General features: G+C 32.9%; 2 protein-coding genes and 1 pseudogene across 2 annotated transcripts; 1 reads left to right on the top strand and 2 right to left on the bottom strand.

Moving 5' to 3' along the window:
- LOC141691403 (uncharacterized) overlaps window positions 1-26,301 on the top strand; it is a 508,513-nt pseudogene that overhangs the window by 207,272 nt on the left and 274,940 nt on the right.
- LOC141693759 (protein FAR1-RELATED SEQUENCE 5-like) lies at window positions 16,113-17,911 on the bottom strand. The gene is made up of 3 exons (XM_074498924.1): window positions 17,726-17,911; window positions 17,040-17,603; window positions 16,113-16,895 (listed from the first exon to the last, which is right to left on the bottom strand). The coding sequence occupies exons 1-3, from the start codon at window positions 17,870-17,872 to the stop codon at window positions 16,290-16,292; spliced, it is 1,317 nt and encodes a 438-aa protein (XP_074355025.1). The 5' UTR covers window positions 17,873-17,911; the 3' UTR covers window positions 16,113-16,289.
- LOC141689524 (uncharacterized) lies at window positions 18,136-19,524 on the bottom strand. Its single transcript, XM_074493847.1, has 2 exons — window positions 19,402-19,524; window positions 18,136-18,936 (listed from the first exon to the last, which is right to left on the bottom strand). Exons 1-2 carry the CDS (start codon window positions 19,439-19,441, stop codon window positions 18,596-18,598), a joined length of 381 nt encoding a protein of 126 aa, XP_074349948.1. The 5' UTR covers window positions 19,442-19,524; the 3' UTR covers window positions 18,136-18,595.

Here is a 26,301-nt window from a genome sequence, read left to right as displayed (position 1 = left end):
AGATGGAGTTGATGGAGAAGAAGTGACTGGAGCAAATTCCTTGCCTTGTGAGATCAGAGATTCCTGATCCCCTTCCTTAGCTGCTTCCTCCTCATCATCTGAAACTGGCCTTTGTGCCCCCTGTTTCTTGTACTTCCTTGTTGATTTGGATTCCTTGGGAGTTTCAGGAACTATCATACGTCTAAGCCTCTTGAGAAGCCTAGAACCCCCAATTTCAGAATCCTTCTGAGAAGTTGCTTTCTCAGCTTCAATCACCACAGGTTCTGAAGAAGGAATCTGTTCCTCAGAATCTGATTCATCTCTAAAAGTAAATCTCCTCCTCTTTTGAGGTGTTTGAGGAACAGTCTTTGTTCTCTTTGTCTTAGAGGATGTAGGCTTCACAGTAGGTGCTGAAGAAGAAGGTTGAGCAGTCTGTGAAGTGGAGAGATAGGATTTGAGATAAGTTCTGAGGGTAGGTTGAGTAGAATGAGAGGTAGGTACTGAGGTTGATGGATTTTGGGTGGTTGGAGGTGGTTGGACATCAGAGTAAACAGATCTATAAGTATCAGGATCAGCATTTACCAGGATCTGTTTCACAGACTTAGGAATCTGTAATGGTCTAACCACTTTCTTCTTAGTATCAGCATTTACCAGGTCATTAAAGTATCGTTTTGCAACCTTAAAAGGTGGGGTTTGAGTGCTGACTAAATGAGGTTCATCAGCACAGTAAGTGTAAATAAGTTGACAGAATCTAGCAAAATAAACAACATCTCGATCCTCTGTCATCCTATCCCCAATAAAACCAATTATTCCAGTTGCAAAATCAAAATGAGTTTGATGGATAATAGCATACCCTATGTGCTGACTCAGAATTGGGATAGCATCAAAATTTGAACATTTGTTCCCAAAGGCTTTGGTGATGCAATCAAAGAAGAAACTCCATTCTCTTCTGATATTAGCCCGTTTCAACTGTCCAAGTTTCGTCAGACTCTTTTCATATCCCAATTCAGCCATTAACTCCCGAAGGGCTGAGTCCTCTGGAACTGAGAAAGTACAATCCTCTGGAAGATGTAAAGCCCTGCGTACTGTACCAGGAGTGACTACAAAAGATGAATCACCCACTTGGAAGATAATACTGGGAGTTTCACGGTTACCACCATCATCAAAAACGCCAGTCCTCCAGAACCTCAGAACTTATTGACTTGAAAATAATTCAGGCTGAGTTAAGGCGTACCCAACCTCACTATGTGCAAGAAGATCTTGCACAAAGTGCAATTCAGATGGAGCTTCAGCATGATCAAGAATTGCAGCATAGTTGTTTGGAACAAACTTTGCTCCATCAATGATTAAATCCTTTGGTGCCATGTGAAAAAATTGAGAATTAAGTATGCCTGATAGGTGTTTGATATAATGTCTGTATGAAAACAACGGAAAAAGTAAAGTGAAGGAGAGTAAAAGTAAGAAGAGAGATAAAAGATGAAGAAATTAAAAAGATTACAGAAATCTTCTCTCTGCTGTACTTATACAAAAAAATATTATCGTTGGACACCTGTCAGACATGTAGTAATAACGGATAGTTACTGGGCTCGAGAAAACAGGAATGATTACTTACCCAGTTGCCTTGTTTCAAGGAAAAACCGTTCCATTAATCAAGAGAAACAGTTTTAATTCAAAATTTAAACTGTTAGCACTGATTGAATTATTTTTCACTGCAACATTGATATTCTGAAAATAAATCATGTTAAAAATGACCGAGATAATTTCGATGAATAAGTGCTGACAGAGAATCAGAACTTAAATAAAGACAAAATTTAAATGGTCATCAGAATATCAATCAGCATTTATCAACAGAAGATAAAATAACTCAGAGACAAAATCTTGAAGTAAAAACAATTTTCATTAATATATCAAGTCAATACATTTATGAAATGGAAATTACATCAATACAAGATTTTCCCTAAGCTTCTAATCCTAACGTCAACAGCTTTAGTCCTAGCTAAGAAGCCTGACAAAGATGAGGATGAAGAAGAACAGGAAGAAGACGAGATTAAGTCATCTTCCTCTTCCTATCTTCGACAAACAAGATGGCGAGTCATATGATTCGCTCTTGCTGATGGATAGCTTCCCGCCTTTCCTCCTCCAATCGCTCCAGATGGCGATGGTAATCCATATAGAAGAATAGGAGGTGAGTTAGCACCTCCTGTGGGACAGAATCCCAGATCTCCTCAGGAATGGCTGTTACATGCCACTCCTGCTGCCAGTCGGCACAACTTAGCTCCATTGTGAAGGTTTGGTTGTTCAAAAACATGTTGTATCGAACCATTGTGTTTTTGATAGAAGAAGGAGGATAAGTGTGTGAGAAGAATGTGATGGAAAGACTGATGTGAAGTGGTTGCTTATATAGGCAAGAGAATGCCAAGAGACGCAAAGATATTTAATGCTGACAGGTAGAATTAATTCTACCTCGTCTCCCTAGACTTTGAAAAAGAATAACAGTCATTGGAAAGAGGAATCATGGTCTAGACCGCACAAGACACAAGAAACAGTGGACTGTTCAAGGACAAATACCATTAATCCTAATCATAGTGACTATTACTCTTCCACTTCAACATATTCTAGTTCAAACTGAGACTGTTACCAAATTTTATTCACAGATAAGTCAAGTAAAGGATTAGACTGAGAAATCAGAACTTAGACCTATACCAGAACTTAACAGTCATCAGAACATAATTTCTTAACTCGAAAAAGGAATGCCCATCTTAGTAAATACTCATACAAGTTCTGAGTTATAGACGTCAGAACTTAATCATCAGAACGTGTAACTGAGAACTTATCCTCAGAATTTTTGCAATAATGACACAATGACTGTTTATCTAAAATAACATAGACCACCACAGAAATTTTCATCATTCAGATGGAGTGATTAGTGTGTGCATTAAGCTAAAAACAGACAAAGAGTAAAGTCTGATTCACTTCAGTACATCTTAGAAATAAGGCATAACTAAAATTTTGCTAAAGATCTGTCATTGTCCTGAAACCTACTGAAGAATGAGTTTATGCTTGAGTCCACCTCAACTGTTTTGTGCTAATTTTATGCATCTTTTGAAATTCTATTTTACAGTGGCTTCTCAGTGTAAGTGAGTCACGACTGTTTATCAGAATTTATGCTATTTTCAGAGTATTTCTCCAATAATCATAGAGTGTGAAAAGTCACCAAGAAAATATTTTGCTTTTCTGATGCATATTTACTTAATACCAGCAATGCACTTGGGTCGTCCCTTCCACATTTTTACTCTAGATCTCAAAGGAGTACCTGATTTTAATCTTTGATCTTTTTGCTTTTTCTTTTGATAAGAGAGGTCTATCAGCACTTAGTACATTCAGCAGTTTTACTAGTATCAGAACTTAACAGATGAGTAGCATTATTCTAATTTGTGACTTAGTAATAAGATATACAAAGTGAACTTAACTAAGCTCAGTTATCAGAATTTTCTAGTGTCATAAGATTTCCACTAAAATAATTACTTCTTCCATGGAATCATTTGTTTATTGAAGACTACTAGGTCAGTATCTAGCACAGTTATCCTCATAGGATTGAATAGGTACTAGAACAGACATATCACTTATCAGAGTTTAGAAACATATATCAGACAACAGTCAGTACTTAAAGACATTTATCAATTAAGCACAGAATATACAATGAGATTAATTCTGTAAATACTGAGCATAAAGTCTGATAACACAGAACAAGTCTAAGCAGATTTAGAGAAAGAACCTGAAACCATTCCAAGTTCATTTACCAATCTTGTAAAAGTAGCTTCACATAATGGTTTTGTGAAGATATCTGCCAACTATTGATCTGTGGGAACAAAATGCAATTCCACTATACCTTCATCCACATGTTCCCTGATGAAGTGGTACCTGATGCTGATGTGCTTTGTCATTGAGTGTTGAACTGGATTACCTGTCATAGCAATAGCACTTTGATTATCACAGTAAATAGGGATTTTGAAATATGTTAACCCATAATCCAGTAACTGATTCTTCATCCAAAGAATCTGTGCACAACAGCTTCCTGCAGCAATATACTCTGCTTCTGCAGTTGATGTGGAAATTGACTTTTGTTTCTTGCTGTACCAAGAAACCAATCTGCCTCCAAGAAATTGACAGCTTTCAGTTGTGCTTTTCCTGTCAATTTTGCAACCTGCAAAATCTGCATCTGAGTAACCTATTAGTTTAAAATCTGATTCTCTAGGATACCATAATCCCAGAGTAGCTGTCCCTTTAAGATACTTAAAGATTCTTTTTACAGCTGATAAGTGAGGTTCTCTTGGATCTGCTCGAAATCTTGCACAAAGACAGGTAGCATACATGATATCAGGTCTACTAGCAGTTAGATAGAGTAGAGAGCCAATCATACCTTTGTAGTCAGTAATATCTACTGATTTACCGGTATCCTTATCCAGTTTTGTTGCAGTGGCCATTGGAGTGGATGCACTTGAACAATCTTGCATTCCAAATTTCTTTAGCAAGTTTCTGGTGTACTTGGTTTGACAAATAAAAGTGCTTTTCTCATTCTGCTTGACTTGAAGGCCCAGAAAATAGCTAAGTTCCCCCATCATACTCATCTGATATCTTGACTGCATTAGTTTGGCAAACTTCTTGCAAAGTTTGTCATTTGTAGATCTAAAAATGATATCATCAACATAAATCTGGACCAGAAGTAAGTCCTTTCCATGGTTGAGGTAGAACAGTGTTTTGTCTATTGTCCCTCTGTTGAATCCACTTTCCAGAAGAAACTGAGCTAAAGTCTCATACCATGCTCTAGGAGCTTGCTTAAGTCCATAAAGTGCTTTGTCAAGTCTGTAGACATAGTCTGGATGTTTGGTATCTACAAAACCTGGAGGTTGTTCAACATATACCTCTTCCTCCAATTCTCCATTGAGAAAAGCACTTTTCACATCCATTTGAAAGACAGTAAACTTTTTGTGAGCAGCATAAGCCAAAAATATCCTTATGGCTTCTAACCTAGCAACTGGTGCAAATGTTTCATCATAATCAATTCCCTCCTGTTGAGAATATCCTTTTGCAACCAGCCTTGCCTTATTCCTTGTAATTATGCCATCACTGTCAATTTTGTTTCTGAATACCCACTTTGTACCAACAACAGATCTATTCTTTGGTCTTGGTACTAGGGTCCAGACTTTGTTTCTTTCAAATTCATTCAACTCTTCCTGCATTGCTTGCACCCAATCAGCATTTTGAAGAGCTTCTTCCACTTTCTTTGGCTCAGTCTGAGAGAGAAAAGAATTGTAAAGACACTCATTTGAAGTACCTGTTCTAGTTCTGACACTTGCATCAGGATTTCCAATTATCAAATCAGGTGTATGTGATTTTGTCCACTTCCTTGCAGATGGAAGGTTTTCTCTAGAACTGGATGCTCCCCCATGATCCATGCTATCTTCATTTTCATTTTCTGATGCTCCCCCTGAAACTATGCTCTCTGAGTTGGATTCTTCAGTATTTAGATTTTCAGCACTATCAGAACTTGGCTTATCAGAACTTGACGAATCAGAACTTGAAGAGCCAGATGCATGTTCGGATGTTTCTTGAGATGTGGTAGGATCTTGAGTATGCTCCCCCTGCATAGGTGCATCTTCCTTTAACGTAGTCACCATAGTTTCAATAACATCAGAGTTTAATCCATCAGAGTTTGCAGTATCAGGACTTAGACTGTCAGGATTTTCAGTATCAGAATATGAGTCTTCATTTTCAAATCTCAGCTGACCATGGTCAACGAAATCTTTAAGACCAGTGATCTTCTTGTCATCAAAAGAGACATTGATAGATTCCATGACCACTTTTGTTCTCAAATTATAGACTCTGAAGGCTTTTGTGGAAAGTGGATATCCAACAAAGATTCCTTCATCAGCTTTTAGATCAAACTTTGATAGCTGTTCAGGATGAGTCTTGAGAACAAAACACTTGCATCCAAATACATGAAAATATTTCAGATTTGGCTTCTTTTTCTTCACCATCTCATATGGTGTTTTTCCATGCTTGTTAATGAGTGTTGCATTTTGAGTAAAACAAGCAGTCTGCACAGCTTCAGCCCATAAATAGGTTGGAAGCTTTGCTTCTTCAAGCATTGTACGTGCAGCTTCAATGAGAGTTCTATTCTTCCTTTCAACAACTCCATTTTGCTGTGGAGTTCCAGGAGCAGAAAATTCCTGCTTTATTCCATGGCTTTTGCAGAACTCTTCCATTATCAAATTCTTGAACTTAGTGCCATTATCACTCCTTAAAATTTCACAGAATCTTTGACCATTTTATCAACTGTTTGACATGATCAATCAAGATAGATGCAGTTTCACTTTTTGTGTACAAGAAATACACCCATGTGTATCTGGTGAACTCATCCACTATGACCAACGCATACTTCTTCTTTGCAATAGACATGACATTTACTGGACCAAATAGATCAACATGTATAAGATGATAAGGCTCAAGAATTGATGAATCAGTCTTGCTCTTGAATGAAGATTTTCTTTGTTTGGCTTTCTGACATGAATCACAAAGACCATCAGGAGCAAATACTGTGTTTGGCAATCCTCTCACAAGATCTTTCTTGACCAGTTCATTTATATTGTTGAAATTTAAATGAGAGAGTTTCGTATGCCAATTCCAGCTTTCTTCAATTGATGCTCTACTTAACAGACAGATTGCAGAGCCATCAGTACTTGTTGAAAGCTTAGCTTCATAAATGTTACCACGTCTGTATCCTTTCAGAACAACTTTGCCTTTAGATTTACTCACAACTTCACAGTGTTCTTCAAAGAAATCAACATGATAACCTCTGTCACATATTTGACTTATACTCAGTAGGTTGTGTTTAAGTCCTGAGACCAGAGCTACTTGTTTAATTATGACATTTCCAAGATTGATATTGCCATATCCCAATGTTTTTCCAATGTTGCCATCTCCATAAGAAACACTTGGGCCAGCTTTCTCCACAAAGTCTGATAGCAGGGCCTTATTTCCAGTCATATGTCCTGAACATCCACTGTCCAGAACTAGAATATTTTTCCTGTTGCCCTGCAATCACAAAGACCACTAATGATTAGTTTTAAGGACCCAGACTTGCTTGGATCCTTTGGCCTTATTAAGTTTGTTAACATTTGCAGCGGATTTAGCATCAGAGTTTATGTTAACATTTTTCTTATCAGAATTTATATTATCAGACTTTGAATCAGAATTTACACTAGAAGGAACAATGGAAACTTTCTTCAAAGAAGGTTTTATTTGATAATAATCATAGTACAAACTATGATATTCCTTACAAGTATAAATGGAATGCCATAAACTACCACAATGAAAACAAGGATTTTGTGGTTTGTATCTAACAGACTGACTCTTAACTCCTGATTTTGAAGGTAAGGAGTTAATATTCTTATTTTTCCTGCAAAAAGAAGCCAGATGGTTAGAACTTCCACAGTTATGACATGTTTTCCTAAGAGCATCAGGAACAGTTTTATAATCATTGCTTTTATTCACACCTTCATTTCCATTCCTATTTTTCCTAGGTGATTTTACCTTGTTTGCATTCTTGACATCTTTCAGCTTATGCTTAAGCTGCTTCTTTGTCATTAAGCCTATGTTTACTTCAGCTGTCTTTTCCTATTTTAGTTTGTCAGAAGTTAATTCCTTTTTAACTTCTGATTTCTCATTATCAGACTTTACAGTTACAAACTTAACAGGTTTTAACTTTGGCTTTTGCTTAACAACAGGCTTAATTTCTTCAGTTCCTTTATCATTCTTATTCTCTCCATAACCTAAGCCCTCTTTCCAATTTTCACTACTTAGCAAATTTTGAGTTGTTCTGCCAGAGTTAGTCCAAGTCCTGATTATCTCTCTTTCCTTTTCTAACTCAGTTTTTAGATATTCATTCATTTTTAGCACTTCATCCCTAACATAAAAAGCATCATCTCTATCCTTCTGAGTTTGATGGAATATAACTAACTCTTTTTCTAAGAAATCATTTCTTTTCTTAAAAGCAAGATTTTCAGAAGTTAATATTTGACATGTTAAGGTTTGATCTCTATAACTAACAAACATGGTTTTAAGATATCTTCTCAACTCATTAATATCATCAGTATGAAAAGCATAAGTAGTCTGAGGTACCTTTGTTTCAGCAGCTTCAGAACTGCTATCAGCACTTTCTTTATCAGCATTTGCCATCAATGCATAGTTCTCCTCACTTTCAGAGTCTGAAGTGTCTGTCCAGCTTTTCTGCTTTGTGACAAGAGCCTTGCCTCTGTCACCCTTTACCTTCTTGCAGTCAGGAGATATGTGGCCTTTCTCACCACAGTTATAGCATTTAACATTGGTGTAATCTCCTCTGTCAGACTTTCCTCCTCTGCCTTCAGATCTTCTGAAATTCTTCTTATCAGAACTTATGCTTTTTCTGGAAAACTTCTTTCCCTTCCTGAACTTCCTGTATGCAATCTTGGTGATTCATTTCACCATAAGAGCACACAGCTTCATCATCTCCTCATCAGCATCAGTCTCAGGCAAGCTTTCAGAATCTGAGTCATCATCACTCTCAGAACTTGATGACTCAGTATCAGACTTTATGAAAAGAGCTTTACCCTTGTCTTTCTTTGAGGAAGCTGCTTTGGGGAATTCTTCTTCAGTCTTGAGAGCAACTGTCCTTGACTTTCCTCCTTTCCTCTTGCTTCTTTGTTCCATCTCCAACTCATGAGTCTTGAGCATTCCATAGATTTCGTCAAGAGTTGTTTCATCAAGATTGTAGTTGTCTCTTATTGTCGTTGCCTTCAAATCCTAGCATTCAGGAAGAGCTAACAGGAACATAAGGTTTGAATCTTCAAGATCATACTCTTTATCAACCAATGACAAATCATTCAAAAGTTTGACAAATCTATCATATAAATCATTCAATGACTCATTAGTCTTTGAGTTAAAGTGTTCATACTCTTGAATGAGTATTGTCTTCCTGTTCTTCTTAATTGTGTCAGTTCCCTGACATCTTGTTTCCAGAGCATCCCATATCTCCTTAGCAGTCTTGCAGTTGATTACCCTGTTTGACATTACATTATCAATGGCACTATGCAGTAAGTATCGTACCTTAGCATCCTTAGCAATTGATGCTATGTCCTCGGCAGTATAATCACTCTTCTCCTTTGGTACGGTCATTGCTGCTTCACCTGCAACTGCAACAGCGAGTTTGGTTGGTTTGTGAGGACCTTCCTTGATTCTATCCAGGTATTCCGGATCTGTTGCTTCCAGGAACATGGTCATCCTTACCTTCCATATGAGATATTCAGATGGTCTCAGTATGGGGACTCTGATGGTCTCATACCGACTCTGAATTTGTGTCTTTGGTGGTTCCTCAGTTGTGGAAGGCTTAGTTGGAGTTTCTGTGTCCGTCATGATTGTGTTTGGATCTTTAACTGTATGTAAGTTAACAGATAGGCTCTGATACCAATTGTTAGGTCACACACACACTGTAGAGGGGGTGAATACAGTGTATAGTACACTCAAATCGAACTTTAAGATCTTAAGTAACAGAAAACAAACTTTATTGAAATAATAAACTCTGTTACAGTATGGAACGGTTACCTCTCAGTGATGAACAAATATCACGAGAGCTGCTAGGGTTACAATGAATAATCTTTTCTAATAATGATAACACTTATAGTGTAAACCCTATGTCTGTGTTTATATACTACACAGTTACAAGATAATCGCTAATTGATATGAAATATAATTCTGCTTCCTAAAATATATCAATCAGATATCTTTTCTTCCAAGTATTCCATTCTTCACAGAATTCCTTCTTCATGCATATCTCTTCTTATGTTTATCTCGATCTTCTTTCCTTTAATCAGCTACTGTCCTTATCTGATTGTCCTTCAGCACTTAAGTTCTGATATCTATCTTCTGATGATTATCTCCTGATAAATAAGTACTGATATCCTTAAGTCCTGACTTCCAGTATAAGTACTGATCAACAGTTAAGTACTGATTTATCCTGTTCACGTAAGATCTGAAAGCTAAACATAAAACATATTAACCATGACATTATCAAATATATCTAACAATAAATGACAAGCCAAATGAGGTATATTCATGCATTTAATTCTTTTTTTAAATTGATCATCACAATGTCAAAAAAAACCACCACAAACACACTTAACTACCATAAGACAGATAATCAACCATATAGGTTTATATATGGCTAACTTTTAACATCTTCGTTTAGGAAAATGGTATTTCAGAAATTGAGACACGAGTGGCCCAAATGGGAAAAGACGATGTTGAAGATGTTAATGGACAGAACGAAGCACATGAGGTATATTAGTTCATTTTTTATTTAAATACTATCATAGCATTGTCAAACTAACCACCACACACAATAGATTTCACCATATATAACAATGTAATTTGTTCTTCAGGAGTGGTGGAACACACTTAGTATGAAGGCAACTTTATTGATAGAGGCAAATATGGAACTAATTGAAGCCACGAGTCAATATGAATCTGAATTGGAAAAAGCAAAATAATTGCATCCAAATGACGAGAAAATTGATGAAATTGAGATGAATATTAAAGGCCTATTCAAAGCAAATTAATAGATGGAGAGTGAGAGTTATGAAGATGATTTTCATAAAAATGACAGCATTCCAATATTTCCAAGTCAAGAAGAGCAAGCTCCCATTGATACAGTTACTGGAGTTGAAAAAGGTGAATTACCACCAGATCATGATGACTATCTGGACATTATAGATTGGTTAAAATCTCCCGAAGGGATGTTGGAGATTGAAAAAGATTATGAAGATCAATTTTGTCCGTCATTCTCTTTTGGAATAAGTCAAGTCTGCAAAGAAGTGATGGAAGAACATGGAAGCGACATTGAAAAAAAACCCAATGCCACCAAAAGAATTGGACAAAAAGACAAAAAGAGAGATCAAGGTGGGACCAGCTTTCCGGTCATCATACATACAGAGAAACATTGACATCAATTCAAGTTACTCTAGGAAATAAATTTCCGTCTACGGGTGGATGATTGATGAAAATATGGATGACACGTAAGTCTCTACAAATTACTACCTGTATTATATTAATCACCTACTGTATTACACTAATCACTTACACAAAATTAGCTAAAGCACCACATGTTAGACATTAATCACCTAAAATAACAACACTAATCACTTACACAAATTAATTTTAATTATGTAATGATGCAGTTAATGACAATGACAAATCTGACTGTTATAATGTTAACCGACATCTCTTAAACGGTAGTGTTTAACAGTTAGTGAAAGAGATATGTCCAAAGTCCAATCATGTATGAGGATTTAGGAATAACTTTTATGTAATTTGTTTTGATTTTATTGATATTAATAAAAGACTTGTTTTGTTTTTATTGCGGGCTCTATCTATTTAAATGTTTAAATAAGATATACCACAGTTTAGAGTAAAGCTTTTTATGGATTGTGATGAGATCATAATAATGAGACCTAAAAGATGATAACTCTAAACTTAAATAGTTCCTGGTCGTAGGATTACTAACTGGTAATTAATAATCCGCAAAGATCGGTACATACTATGCTTGCTTCATTATGAAGGATGTTTATTCTCATGGACATTTGTGTGGTGACACTATAGCTAGTATGTAGGTGCTTATTATAGAATAAGTTCACTGAACATGACTCACGCAGCTGAACAACTGATGGAGTTCACTCACGTGTCAGCAGTTGTTCACATAATGATAGTTGTACAAGTATCCTTAGACTTGGCGCCCGTTTGGGAAATCTTAAAATAAGTAATTTATGACTTAAAATGATTAAGTGTGAAATAAGTGATAAGTTGATAAATACTTATAAGTTCTATAAGTGTTTGGATAAATTTACTTATAAGTCAGAATTTTTTTTACTTAAATGAATTAAAACAAATAATTATTAAATATAATTATCTTAGTTCATGAATCTTAAATTAGAACATATTTAAAAATTTATATTTTAAAATCAAAACTTTAGAAAAAAGTGAAAAAATGAAAATAAGTTGGAAAAAAGTACGTCACTGCCAACTTTCAACTTATCAGCTTATAAGTTGTAAATTCAGCTTATAAGTTGGGTCGACAAACACTCGTCAATAAGCTGTTAAGGGCTTATAAGCCATAAGTGGCTTATAAGTAGCGTGCCAAACAGGCCCTTGATGTCATCATAGTTATCTTGTGTACACTGAACTATGCTTTGGTTTAGTTCTTAGTCTCAAGGGACAATTATAAGGGCTCTACTGGGTATATGAATTTGTACACGAAGATAGTGTATGATCAATAAGGGATCTACCCCTTCCAGTGAAGGAAGAGAATGTCCAATGTTGATCCACTTATTCTAGTTCAGGAATCTCTGGCCAGAGTGAATGAAATTTGAAAAGAGTTTCTAATTTACATTAAATAGAACTAAGCATAGTGAATGGGAAAGCAAGTGATTAAATAAGATAGGCTTGACACAAGTTCCATGTCTTGTATTTAATCATGACATTGCAGGGTAGAAGGAATTGATTGTACGGTAACTACTCACTGAATAGGTTCTTGGTATTCTAAGCAGTGAATTCGTATTATCCGGATAGTCGCGATATGCTGATAAGTATCCCTCACGATGTAGAATAAATATGATTAATTAATTAATCATATTTAATGAATTAGAGAATTTATATAAATAATGATAAAATAGTTTTATTATTATTTATTTCTACTGTCGGCTTAATATTGAACCTACAGGGTCACACCATAAAAGAGAATGATTTAATGGTGGAGGAATTAATTAATAATGGCTGATAATTATTTATTCATGAAATAAATAATTAATTGGCAAATTTAATAATTGATTAAATGAGATTTAATTGATTATAAATTAATTAAGAAAAGGTTCTTAATATTATTAATTAAGAATTTAATTTTTGGAAATTAAATCAAGAGAGAGAATTATTTCTAAAGTTTTTAAAAAAAGGATTAATAATTAAAAGGTGTTTTAATTATTAATGAGAATAATAAAGGGTTAATAATAATAATATTTTATGGGAAAATTTTCAGCTGAAAATTTTGCCTATAAATATACTATTATAAACCCTATTTTTGCCTCAACCAAAAAGATTTACAAAACCCTAATTCTCTCCATCTCCTCCTCCTTCATTACATTGTTTTCTTGGTGGATACCGGTGGAGTGCTTCACACTTGAGGAGCAGCTGCTAAGGATCTCCGTTCATAGTTTTTGGATCGCCATTAATGACCTCCATCTTTTTATTAACGTAAAACTTCTTAAGGTAAACATACTGAACTACGAATTAAATATTATTTTTCGCATGGATCATGCGGAGGGTTTCGGTTTTTTTAAGATTTAATTTACGTTTTTCGCTGCGTTTATGTGCTAAAAACCCTTCAGTTAGGACATCGAGTCTCCTTATATTCTTCAATAAAATAATATCTTAATGGCACATAACTAGTATAATCAGTAGTATATTCAAATCCTAGCTCTTAAAAGTGGTCGTTATTAAATTCCACTAAATAAATGGTTCATACTAGCTGCATGTCAATTTTAGGTGACATTAACTGACTCTTACACTCAGGAGCCCATCTTAATACTGCTAATTGATGTATTAAACAATCTTTTTTAAATGATTAAAATTCTTCTTTTCTGCCACAATTTTCCTCCTTGTCTGCTAAGTTAAAAGTATTTATTCTTAATCTCCAAGATTTCACCACTAATTTACTTAGAATTGCACCATAGAGGTGTCTCACCTAATTATCAATTCATTAGTGCCACACCAGGACATGGAATTACTTTTAGTTTATAAATGAGTACTTTAAGTAGGCGAAGATTATATTTTCTTGCTCATTATTTTTACTGAAAAAAATATATGTCCTAGTTAATAATAAGATATATTATTAAGTAAAGCACTACATGTTAGACATTAATCACCTACTGGAATACACTAATCACTTATACAAAATTAACTAAAGTACCACATGTTAGACATTAATCACCTAAAAGAACAACATTAATCATTTTATTATTTACATAGCGAAAGTTTTTGCCTCTGGGGATTACACATGTTTCGCAGAAGTGCTCAAGACACTAAAGCCAAAAGAAAAGTTGTCATGTGCTGTTATCGATATATGGTCAATTTTGATGAATGCTGGAGAAAATTATAAATCCACAGAATCACCAATGCGTCTCTATATGGATATTGGTCTTTCGGTAAGCATTTGTGTATTATTGTTATTTTCTTGAGAGCTTCTGTGATAATTATATTAATGTATTAACTTGTAATCTCAAAAATATCCAGATTGCACCTTTGGATGAAACAAAGACTAGAAAAGCACAATATGAACTTTTTAAAAATCATATGAAGCATTATTTTGAAAGATACCCAAGCAGAAGCATAGAAAATGCTGATTTGATATGTCTCTGATGTATATTCTTTATTTTGGAACTTTTATTTTGGAACTACAGACTTAACTGTTTAACACAAAAAAATATGCAGATATTTTTCCCGGTGCTTGCATATGAACACATGTACTTGATCAACTTCAATTTAAAGAAGCCAGTATTTGAAGTAATTGACAATATTAGGCGAGGGAGAACTGCTTCAAAGCAGTATGGTCAAAAGCCTAAAATGTTGGTAAGTTAAAGTTAAACTAGATTATTATTTAAATCAACTCTTTAATTTTACTAATCTTAAAATCGAAAGTGTAACATTAATTATAAAAATGCAGCTCCGACACTTTGTGAATTACTTGATGGAAAACAAGCTTGAGTACATTGCACATTCATTGAAAAAGGTCACGCCTAAGTACATGGTAATGCCCTGGAAAACACTAGGCAATTACATGGATTGTGGAATATTCTTGATCAGGCATATGAAAACGTACAAAGGGGATCCAAAAACCTGGATAACTGATTTAAAAGTTGAAAGTGTAAGCACGTTTCTTACATAAACACATAATCACTGTGAGAAATGTCGTATTTTCTTTCTTTAAACTGAAATGCTTTTTTCTAGTTTTACTCTTTAAACAGGTTGCCCAATCAGCGCAAATGTTAAAGTTTCGTGCAAAGTACTGTCACGCCATTCTAACATCTTCTCTCAACAAAAAAAGACACCACGTATTGGATGAAGCAAAAAATTTATACAACAAAAAGGCATCAGAGAAAGTGATGAGCATAGTGCTTGCAGCAAGTGAAGGCAAAATTGCAACTATCCACGAAAGGAAAGATATTAAAGGCAAGGTTTTGTTCCAAGATGACGATACCCCAGAAGAAGACACACCTGAAATGTGAATCAATTTCATATCATTAAAACTACTTCAATATTGATCTGGTTTAAAGATTGAGAAATTAAATTCATCATCCGAGATGTTAACATTTTCTATAACTATGAAATGAAAATCAAAATTTATATTGACTTAATTTTTGTGATCATTTTGTCTGGATGAATTAAAAGGATGCCTGATGAATCTCGCTCGTACAGGAAAATCAGGCATCCAATAAGCATATCTTGAGTTGGTACTGAGATAGGATCCCCAATCACCAGGAGAAAGGTTCATTTCACTTTAGCCTCATAAGATAAAAAGCCTTCATTTGTTCATGTAGGAGGAGTTCTAATAATAGGACTTCTGGTCATATATATCTTGTCATGTATAAAATATTGGAACATGATATGCTTAAATTATAGGAAAGGTACAAAGAGAAAACTTAAAACATTCTCTCATGGAATGCCACTGTAACACTTGGATACTAAAACTGAAATGCAACAAAATATAATCTCTTTTACTATACTGCGATACCAATTTATTTTGGTTCTGTTGATACCATACTGTGCAAGTTCACCACAAAGATTTTTAAACTTTTAATAATGCATGTCATTTTGGTATTGTTGATTATGACAAATTAGACATAACTCTATAAAATCACCACAAAGAACTGAAATAATCACCAATATTACAATGTACTAAAAACCTATATTAAATGTCAAAATAGAAAGATGTCATTTACATAAGTGATAAATTACAAAAATGTTCTGCAAATTCAGAAAACTAAATATAGCAAAAAAAGAAATATACTTCACAAAAACATTCTGTTAAAAAGTTTTTTAATATACCTATTTTTAATATCGATGAAGTCATTTACATAAACGAAACACTTATAATCCACAAAAACATCTTATGAAAAAATGAAAATAATTGTTATCTAAAAATGTATATTAATAGGTCAATGTTGCTCCAATCAAACAGCCAGGCATTTCTTCTTTTTGGGACAAGCCGCAAATTGCTTCCTTTTTAGACAACCTCTTTTATTGTGCACATACGAAAGACATAATGAGCACTGCTTCTTCCTCTTCTTGGCTTTCACTATGGCTTTTTCCCTTTCGCTAAGAAGCCTCTTTAGACCGGAATCTTTATTTTTAAACTGGAGAGGTGGATGAATAGAAATTTCTCCATCTGGCTGCTTACCTATCAAAGTTGCCAAAAAATCTTTTTTGGTAGAAACAAAATCATCATCACCCAGAGAAGAATGTAAATCTGTGATTATTTTTCTAACTAGCTTGAGTTTAGTAATATCACTCCCTGCTTTACTCACACACTTATGGAAATTAAACCAAATATTTGTCACTTCCGCAGATACAATCTCCATATTTAGAACTTCATTTGAAACAGCAACTTGTGACGAAGGCTTACTTTCAGCATTTTTCATCCAGCGATTAAGAACAAGTCGCCTAGGTATCTTGAACACTTCAAAATGATTAAGAGCACAAAACGCGTGTCTGCATAAAATGCCGCACAAAAGGAACTTCTTACAAGAACAATTAGCATGTGTCTTACTGACTTCAACCTAAAACACAAAATAAATAGTTATAATGCAAAACTAAACAAATCATAAAAAAATCACCAAAAGAAATGGATTAATCACTGATAAGAGAAAAAAATTTGACTGGATACAGATTAATCACAAAAATAACATGAACTAAAAAATTACCTTAAAAATCATGTCTTTCATTTTGACATCTCTCATTTCATAACACTTAATGCCATTTATCTCCGGACCAATAATTTGAATTCGCATATCATCAAGAGCTGCCACAATTTCATCTTGCACTTTGTAAAAAAATTCACGCATGTATAACTCTGCGGCATCATCCTCAAGGAAGAATTTAGTAACAGTAGTTGGTTTACCAGATGTAGATTCATGATTCAACCTTTTTGTTTCGTTACGTTGCTTATCCATGGCACATTCAAAGCGAATATAGAATTCTGATAATGTACTGCCATTTTGATGAAAATTACTAAAAAAATAATTCTCACTTTCAGATCTAGACGCCGTCCGAATTAAACCATGCATTGGCTTATCACAAAAATATGCAGGGATCCATGTCTCTCTCATATCATACATATCAGACAACCAAACATGATCTTCTAACTTGAATTCTTTCATAATTGCTTTCCAACCTTCTTCAAACTCATCAATATCTATACTTGTGGACCATATAACCTTTTTAATCTTTTCCATGAAATCAGTTTCTTTGCACAAGAAGTTTCCTAGCTACAAAATTTTTAAAAATACAAAGATCAAACAAATAAACAACTAAGAACGACAACCACATCACATTAAACAACTAAATCGCCACTCTCATAAAAAATACAAACAAAGCAAAATATATATACCTTAGCAGGGAACTTTTCAGTTATTTGCCATATACACAAGCGGTGCCTGGTAGCAGGAAGATCATCGGTTGCTTTAAAAACAGCTGGTATGGCCTGCTTCATAGTCGGACATTGATCAGTGACTAAACAAATTGGATTACGACCCATAGCCTTTAAAAATGTTTTAAACGCCCAAGTGAAATGTGTAACATCTTCTTTTGAAAGAAGAGTAGATGCAAACGTAACACACTTATTTTGTTTATCAACACCTGTAAATGGAGCAAAAACCATGTTGTACCTAACAATAACAGTAATAAAATGACAGTTAATAGAAAAACAATAACAAATCACTACTAAACTTGCAGCCCTAATCATAATTTAAACATGGTTCTTACTTGTTTGTATTGAATGTTGGATCAAATGAGACCGCATCATCATAAAGCTCATAATTCCTTATTGAGGTCGAATCAGCCCAAAACAGTTTGGTAATATGGCCAACAGAATCGACTTCATAGTCATAAAAAAAGAAGGATCTGTTTCTTTATTCACCTTGAATTTCTCAATTAACATTTGACCGTCATAAGGACCAACATAAGATTTTAAATCTTGATCAAAATTACTGAAATCCTTTAACGTAGCTCCAACATTTTCATAACCACCAACCAACTCTTTCATGAATCTAAAGGATTTACTTTTACCAATGTTCACTTTACTAGCATCAAACACAAAGTTCATTGAGAATGTAGACATTTGACGATTACTTCTCAAGAAATGGCTACAATCTTTGGGAACAAATGGATGATTATGTACTTCAACAAAATTGGAGACATAATACCTCTTTCCAGGCACAAATTTTAGCACCATTTTAGCATCACAACCGCATCTGAAAGACTAAGTCCTCCTCTTCTTAACTGATTTGCTATTATTTTCATTAAAACCAGATTTGTTGCAAAGCAAATACTTACTTATTACAGTACCATCATCACCAGTTTTCTCAGCACTACGACGAACTTCAAATCCACATAAGTTTGCATACACCTTATAAAATTCAATACCAGATTCCAAATTTTCAAACACTTTGTTCACAAACGGTTTCGCATCATCTTCAACAAAAAAAGGTACATAATACTTATGTCCACCAGGACTAACAGAAAAACCAGAATCAACTCCTCCGTTTTCATTACCTTCAATACTATGACTAATGTCTGAAGTATTATCAACAAAACTGACCGCTGCAATAAATAATGTACAAACATATTAAAATCACTAATAATCTACATAATAATCAAGACTAATAATCTAAACTTAAAGGTAAGACATATAAAATCACCGATATAAGGATAAAATCAATGAACAATTATTAAATTTAAATCTTGTTAAAAAATCGTTGAATTTTAAAAAGAAAATAACATAATCACTTATCATATACAATAGAACAGAATCCTAAGTCTAAAACACAAAAAAACACCGATGTAAATGAAAAATCACTAAATTATAATAATTTAAAAACAAATATCAGAAAATCAATGTATCAACATGAAAAATAACATAATCACAACTAATAATCACCAAAAATTATAAAAAAGCAGAAAATCACTAAAATTTCTAGAAATCAGATAATGAGAAGATAGATACAAATACGAAAGGTAGTTGCATCAAAACATCAATATGAAGTGAAAGCAGAAGCTTCAATTTACCTTGATTTGAGCTAATCTTCAATAAATCCTCAGAAATCATGACTAAAGCATAAAATTTGGCGAATCAAAACTGAAACTGAAGACGATGACCTTAATGATATCGGCGTTAAGAATTTTCGATGAATATCAGTTTAATGGAGCTCAATGATCGATGATGAAGTTAGAGAGAGAGAGAGAGAAGAAGAAGAAGGAGATGAGAGAGAGAAAAACGGTTTGGCAGAGTTAATGAGCGTAATCTTTGTCTAATAATAGTTAATGTATAATAATATATATTTAAAAATTGGATGGCTGAGATTTAAGGATTGCACTAAATTTAAATGACTGAGATCATTAAAAAGGGTTCTCATTTGAGAAAAAGTCTATATATATACATATATATAGACATAGTATAGATTATAGATCTCTTTGCCCTCCTACAGTGAAATCTTCTAAATGGCCTTAAACTTGGATGGATATATTACTCGTGTTGAAGAAGATTAATGTAAATTTTGAAAGAGTATTGTTATGTGCACATAATTTAGTAAAATAAATCTTATTAAATGATATGATATATGAAATGAAATATTTTTATTGAGGTTATTTATGTGAATGTAGGAACATATTTCAATCAATAACCATTGTATATTATTGTATGAAAAAAATTATATCCAATTTTGTATTATCCATTTAGGAGATTAATGTATAAATTTAGTAGAGTTGAGAGAGATGCTTGAAAGTTGAAAGTGGACGATATGTCAAAAAAATAGATGCCTTTTTATTATTCTCTCCATCTAATGTTATTTTTGTCCACCAATACAAATTTTTTGATATACTCTCATATATTATATGGATGGAGACATCTACTCAACCTTAGTTATACAACTTAAAAAAAATTGAGATAATGTCATCATATTTATATTACAGATTAAAAGTCGATATGTATTATGAGAAATAAAATTCTCTCAAATGGTATCATCACTGTGGAACGAAGGAAATGATCTTTTATTAGTTTTATATTTATAAACAACATAACTAATAATAATATTTAGAAAGTAGTTAACTAAATTCCCTCCAAAGGTTAATGTCACTAATTTTATAATATTTACTAGTTTCAAATAAACTAAAATAATATCTCAAAAAATCGGTGTAATTAGAGCACCAACTAAATTATATAATTCGATAAGGGACAATGGGCAGAAAGCACCAAATACACAAATTAATCACTCGAAAGGAAAATGTGCCAAAAAAATAAATAAACTAAAACAATCATGTAAAGAACTAAAGTGTCTGGAGTATCAAATAAATTAAACAGTCGCTTGGAAAGTTAATATGCTTAGAATATCATATATAGAAAGTGGATATGGCATACACATGTGCTAGATCTACCCCATTATAAACACAAGAAAAGGTAAAGGAAGATGATAAGAAAAAAATAGGAAAAATAATATTATCAATAAACCAATATTATCAAAGAAAAATCAAGAATATGTATGATAATTCCAATTAAATAAGTAAAAAAAATTCAACCAAAATTCCATTTAAATAAGTAAAAAAAAATTCAACCAAAATCAGAACATGTCAATGACATAATTTGGAACCATTTTGAAATTCAAATTTGGTTACGTGTCATTTCTATTAAGGGGTACCAATAGAGTTACCGAATTTGACACCAAAATTTGGTTACAAATGATATGCCATTGATGACTTTACAATATTTCACGATATTAGAACAACAGTGATCCAAAAATCCAAATTTATGACAGATTATTCCAAATTCAATTCCAACAGTGATCCAAATTTGGATAAGAACAGTAGTGATCCAAATTTGGATCACTTAGTTTAATATAAAATAATGGTTTTGTTATTTGCAGTTTATGAGATTTTAAATTAATTTTTGATTATTTAATCATATAATTAATAACATAATATAATTAATAGTTAAAAAAATTTATTTTTAAAATAAAACTTAAAATAATGAGAAAAGATAAATTCATTAAAATTTAAAAATAAAAAATAAAGAGGCACATATTGCACTGAGAAATGTATTAATTGAGTATTTGTGGGAAGAATATACTAATTCGGAAAATTAGTGTGTATCAATGATATTTTGTATGTTAATTATTGCAATAAATATATTTTTTTTTGATTTAAATAATTTATGAAATGTTATATAAATTGTTAATAATGATTAAATAATAAATTTAAGATAAAATTGTTTAATATGATATTTGTATATTATTATATGTAAATAGTAATTTGGATCAAATATTTGGATCAAACCGTTGAAGTTGCTCAGAAATTTGGATCAAAGGATCAGTTGGTGATCCAAATTTGAATTTTTGGATCACAATTATTGGAGATGCCTTATTGTTGAAATTTATGGCGGGCTTCACTATTATTAATTGATTTCATTGCATCACATGTGGCATTTGAGATCAATTTTGTATACCAATCTAGTACCTATAGTATTATTCAAAACAAAAATGCTAGAGTTTCTCAAACCGTTCCCGAAATAGTTCACAAATAACGATAGAAAAATGTTATTTGCAGAGTCATTTTTTTATTTTCAAATAAGTAAGGGGTGAAATGACATAACTGACTCCCGAAAACACATAAAAACTCTTAAGAAAATAATCTTAAAATAATCTTGCTCAGAAGGATATGTCAACTTTTAAAATAAGAAAATACTCTTAAAATAATCTTTCCCATAAAGATATGTCAACTTTTTATTGATTATTATTAACTTATAAATTAATTGAACCCTATATGTATTAATATGAGCGTAACATTAAAAACATGTAAAGTGTATTTCAAAAATAAATTTAGAATTATTTTAGGTCCCGTAACGTTTTTCTCCTGTTTAAAATTAGGGGACCATTTGGATGATGGATCTAAAATCAGTTAACGAGAACTTGCATAACAAAAGTATACTCGAGTCATATTTCGAATTTCATAAATATTTTGAATATCATAATTTAAAGCCACCCACGTATTGTGTGTGTTTGGGCAACCACTTTGAAGTTTCATTTGGGCTTGGGCTTTGAACCCGTTTATCTATTCACCTAACTTTTTAGCAAATTAAGCAAACGCTGATATATGATCATTTTTTAGTTAAAAATGGAAAGTTAGAAAACCTAAGAGCCTGTTACTTCAACTGGTCTTCCAGAAAATTTTTCTAAAAAAATTGGAAATACCAAAAATATGTTCAAATACAAAATTTTCAAAATAAAAAACTGGAAAAATAGAAAATACGGTTTTCCCGTATTTTCCAAATTATAACTACAGATATGAAAAGTGTGGAAAACAACATTTTGATGTTTTTTAAAACTAGAAAAGTGAAAAACACGCTTGGATCTCTCAACACAAAATCATTTTTATATTTTTATTATTTTTAACTTTATATAGCCCATTAACAATTTTGTAAATTTACTTAGAAAGTTAACAAAAAAAGTAGCGAGTAAACAACAAGTATATTACTAACTTAACTTATGGAATTTATAAATTTTCAACACTATAATACATATTTTATATTTTTAAATTCAAAAGTATATTACATATTTGTAACAAAAAATTTCAAAATAGTATAATTTAACAATTATTTTGTTAGTTTGATTAATATTAATATTTACATTATAAGAGGGAGCTTGATAATATAATAACTAATAACTTGTATGTTAGAAAAATAAAGAAGGGACTCCTGACCGACTAGAATGGGCAGTTGAATGTGGAAAGTGGTGTATTTTGGATATTCTTTCACTTAGTTATGAGTTGTTTCATAAAATATTATTCAAAAAAAATTGTATATAATTATTAATTGGATTATTTATTAAAAGCTACAAAATCGTATATATATTTAGTCATATAATTAGAAAGTTTCATTATTAAACATATTTCAAAACACTGGTTTATACTTTATTTGTCATATTTAATTATATTTTATCTAAAAAAGTTATTTTAAACATGTTAAATAAATATGTATATAAAATTAAATTATGAAATGTTAATATAATTTTATTAATTACTCTTCTATATATTTACTCAAATTATCTCGTCATTTTATTTAATACATTTTCACTAGTTTTCACTCTATATTTTCGATGAGAGTCCTTTCCTTTTCTTTATACTTTTTTAATTTATACTTTTTTTATTTTTTTATTTATACAATCTTATACCCTGTGCGATATATGAAATACTTTTTATATTATATAATTATTTAAAATTTAATTTGACTAAAAATTTAAAATATAAATTTGTTCATTTAAATTTTTTAAATGATGGATAATTATCTTTTGATTTTGATTTTATTTCAGCTCATTTCATCGTATAATCTTTTTAGCTCGGGTTAAATCCCGAGTATTTTCAGAAAATTGAGTTAAATTTTACCGTCAACTTGGGTAAAAAAATAAGCCCACCATATTCATCAAAAATTTCATGATTTGTTGGTGCACACTATAGTGGTACTTCGATTTGTAAAGTGAAGAGAAGTTCCAAATTTTATCGATGTGGTATATTATTGTATTTTAACCCGAGAGCAATATTATACTAACTAAGCTAAATAAACCTAATTATGTTTAGTTTTGTTTTTTTAATCCGGATCAATAGTATAATTTTATTTTCGTCAGTATGAATACCGTATATTATATAGTTTGTTTCCGATCGTAAAATCCTTATTTTTGAATTTTTTTATATTCATGTATCAAAATTATTAATTTATGTAATTTGTAATTTACGCTTAATTTTTTAAAAAAAAATTATAATTTATAAGTTATGATTTACCAAACGCAATTTATAAATAACTTATACGTAAAAATATTAAAACATTTAAATAATTTATAAGTTACGATATTTATATTATCTATATATCATTTTTCAAATTTAAATTATAAATTATATTTTTTTTGACAAAATGAATTATATTTTTAAATAACCCCAAACGGATCCATTATCGTACTGTAGCGGTTTTTATAAAAGCTGGTCTGGGACGGGGATTGTTTGAAAAGACAGGAGCATAATAAACAAAACAAAAACCGGCCAAATTTAGCAAAATAAAAATGAAAAACACAAACAGCCAAGCTTATCGCTATAGCTTAAAAGAGAAGGTGGATATATATTATTGAACCGCCAAGCTTATCTTAAAAGAGCGGGTGGACGTATATTATTGGAGGAGTACTTTCTTAGTGGTAATGTTTTTTTTTTTGAAATCAAAGAAATTCATATATTATTGAATAGAATTGTCAGACAAAACAGTCTCCACCAAATGATCAGGGGGAGATGAAAAAACAATGAAGTAATTTACAGTACAGGAAATTCTAGCCAAACCATGAGCTACCCTATTTGCGTGCTTCCGGATATGAGAAATCTTGACATTATAGGATTGTTCCGGCATAACCTTACATTGGTCCACCACATGGCCAACCTCAAGACGATACTCCTTCGTTCCTTTAATGGTGTCTACTGTGAGTAGCGAATCAGTTTCCAACACCACCTCACATCTGTCATCCCTCGACTGAACCCATGAAAGAGCCTCTCGGACACCAATACACTCCGCTTCGAAAACAGAAGCTGGACTCTTGAGTGTCATACATTTACCCTCCAAAAACTGCCCCTGCAATCTCTGATAACCATCCCTACGGAAAAAGTATCAGCCCCTGGATAAAAAGAAGCGTCAACATTACATTTAAAGGTCCCTTCTTCAGGCCTCAGCCATCGTTTAACCTGGCTGCAATTTGCTGATTTTGCAATATCACTCTCCCTTTTTCCTACTTCTCTGGCCTCTCTCCATTCACGAATCGTATTAAAACTCCCATCCATGGCAACTGAAGCATTAACACTTCTTCCCTCCCACACTTTCTTGTTCCTCCAAAACCACACACCCCACAGAATCGTACAAATGCTCACAATCTCCTCAGTACCAGCTGAATCAAGTTTATCCAGAAGCCAATCAGGTGTTGAAAACCTTTACACAACCAGCAACTCGCAGCGAAGATACAATCAAAGAACACATGGGTTAAATGTTCCACATCTACATTACAAAACAGACACAGAATTGTTACTGAAACACCCTTACCCTTCAACCTATTACGAACAGGGATATTATTTCGACATAAACGCCACAGAAACACTTTCATCTTATGAGGGAGTGGTAGTCTCCAAATTCTCTTCCAGCCACCAGATTGCGGGACTGTCCCTAGACTTGAATTATTTCTGCCTTGCCAATACTGGTACCCAGTCTTCACATCGTATAATCCATCATTTGACTTGGCCCAAGCTATTCTATCGCCCACTAGACGTTGTGGCACAAACGTTGCCAGAATAACATCAGCATATATAGCAGTAAACAAACCTCGAACCCTTCCAACATCCCAGCTATTTGTCCCAACATAAAACAAATCAGCCACTTTCTCTTCTCTTCCCACATACATATGGTCATCTTCCACACATAAGTCTTATTTTGATCTCAACCACGGATCTCTGGTAGCAACAATGTCAACACCATTACCTAAAATCCACCTAAAACCAGCCTTTAGCTCCTCTTTTGCCTGCCATATACTCGACCAAATATAGCTTCCCCCCTGCCCTCTGCTAGCTCTTAAGATATTACCATCAGGAAAATATCGTTCCTTAAGAACTCGAGAAACTAACATACCTGGTTTATCAATGCATTTCCACACATGCTTCCCAAGAAGAGCAATATTAAACCCATACAATTCTCGAAAACCCAATCCCCCCCTGCTTTTATTCATACTCATTGCACCCCACGACAACCAATTAATACCTTTACTACTACATGAACCTGATCTCCACCAATATATATTAAAACACCTCTCAATCTCCTGGTGCATCGTCTTCGGCAAGAGAAAACAAGACATGCTATACGATGGGATAGCCTGGGCCACATTTTTAATAAGAACCAATTTCCCT

This window comes from Apium graveolens, chromosome 10 (genome assembly GCF_009905375.1).
Source record: "Apium graveolens cultivar Ventura chromosome 10, ASM990537v1, whole genome shotgun sequence".
NCBI classification, from domain to species: Eukaryota; Viridiplantae; Streptophyta; class Magnoliopsida; order Apiales; family Apiaceae; genus Apium; species Apium graveolens.
Note: the sequence above shows the minus strand (reverse complement) of the source record. Positions and strands in the feature narration are given on the sequence as shown.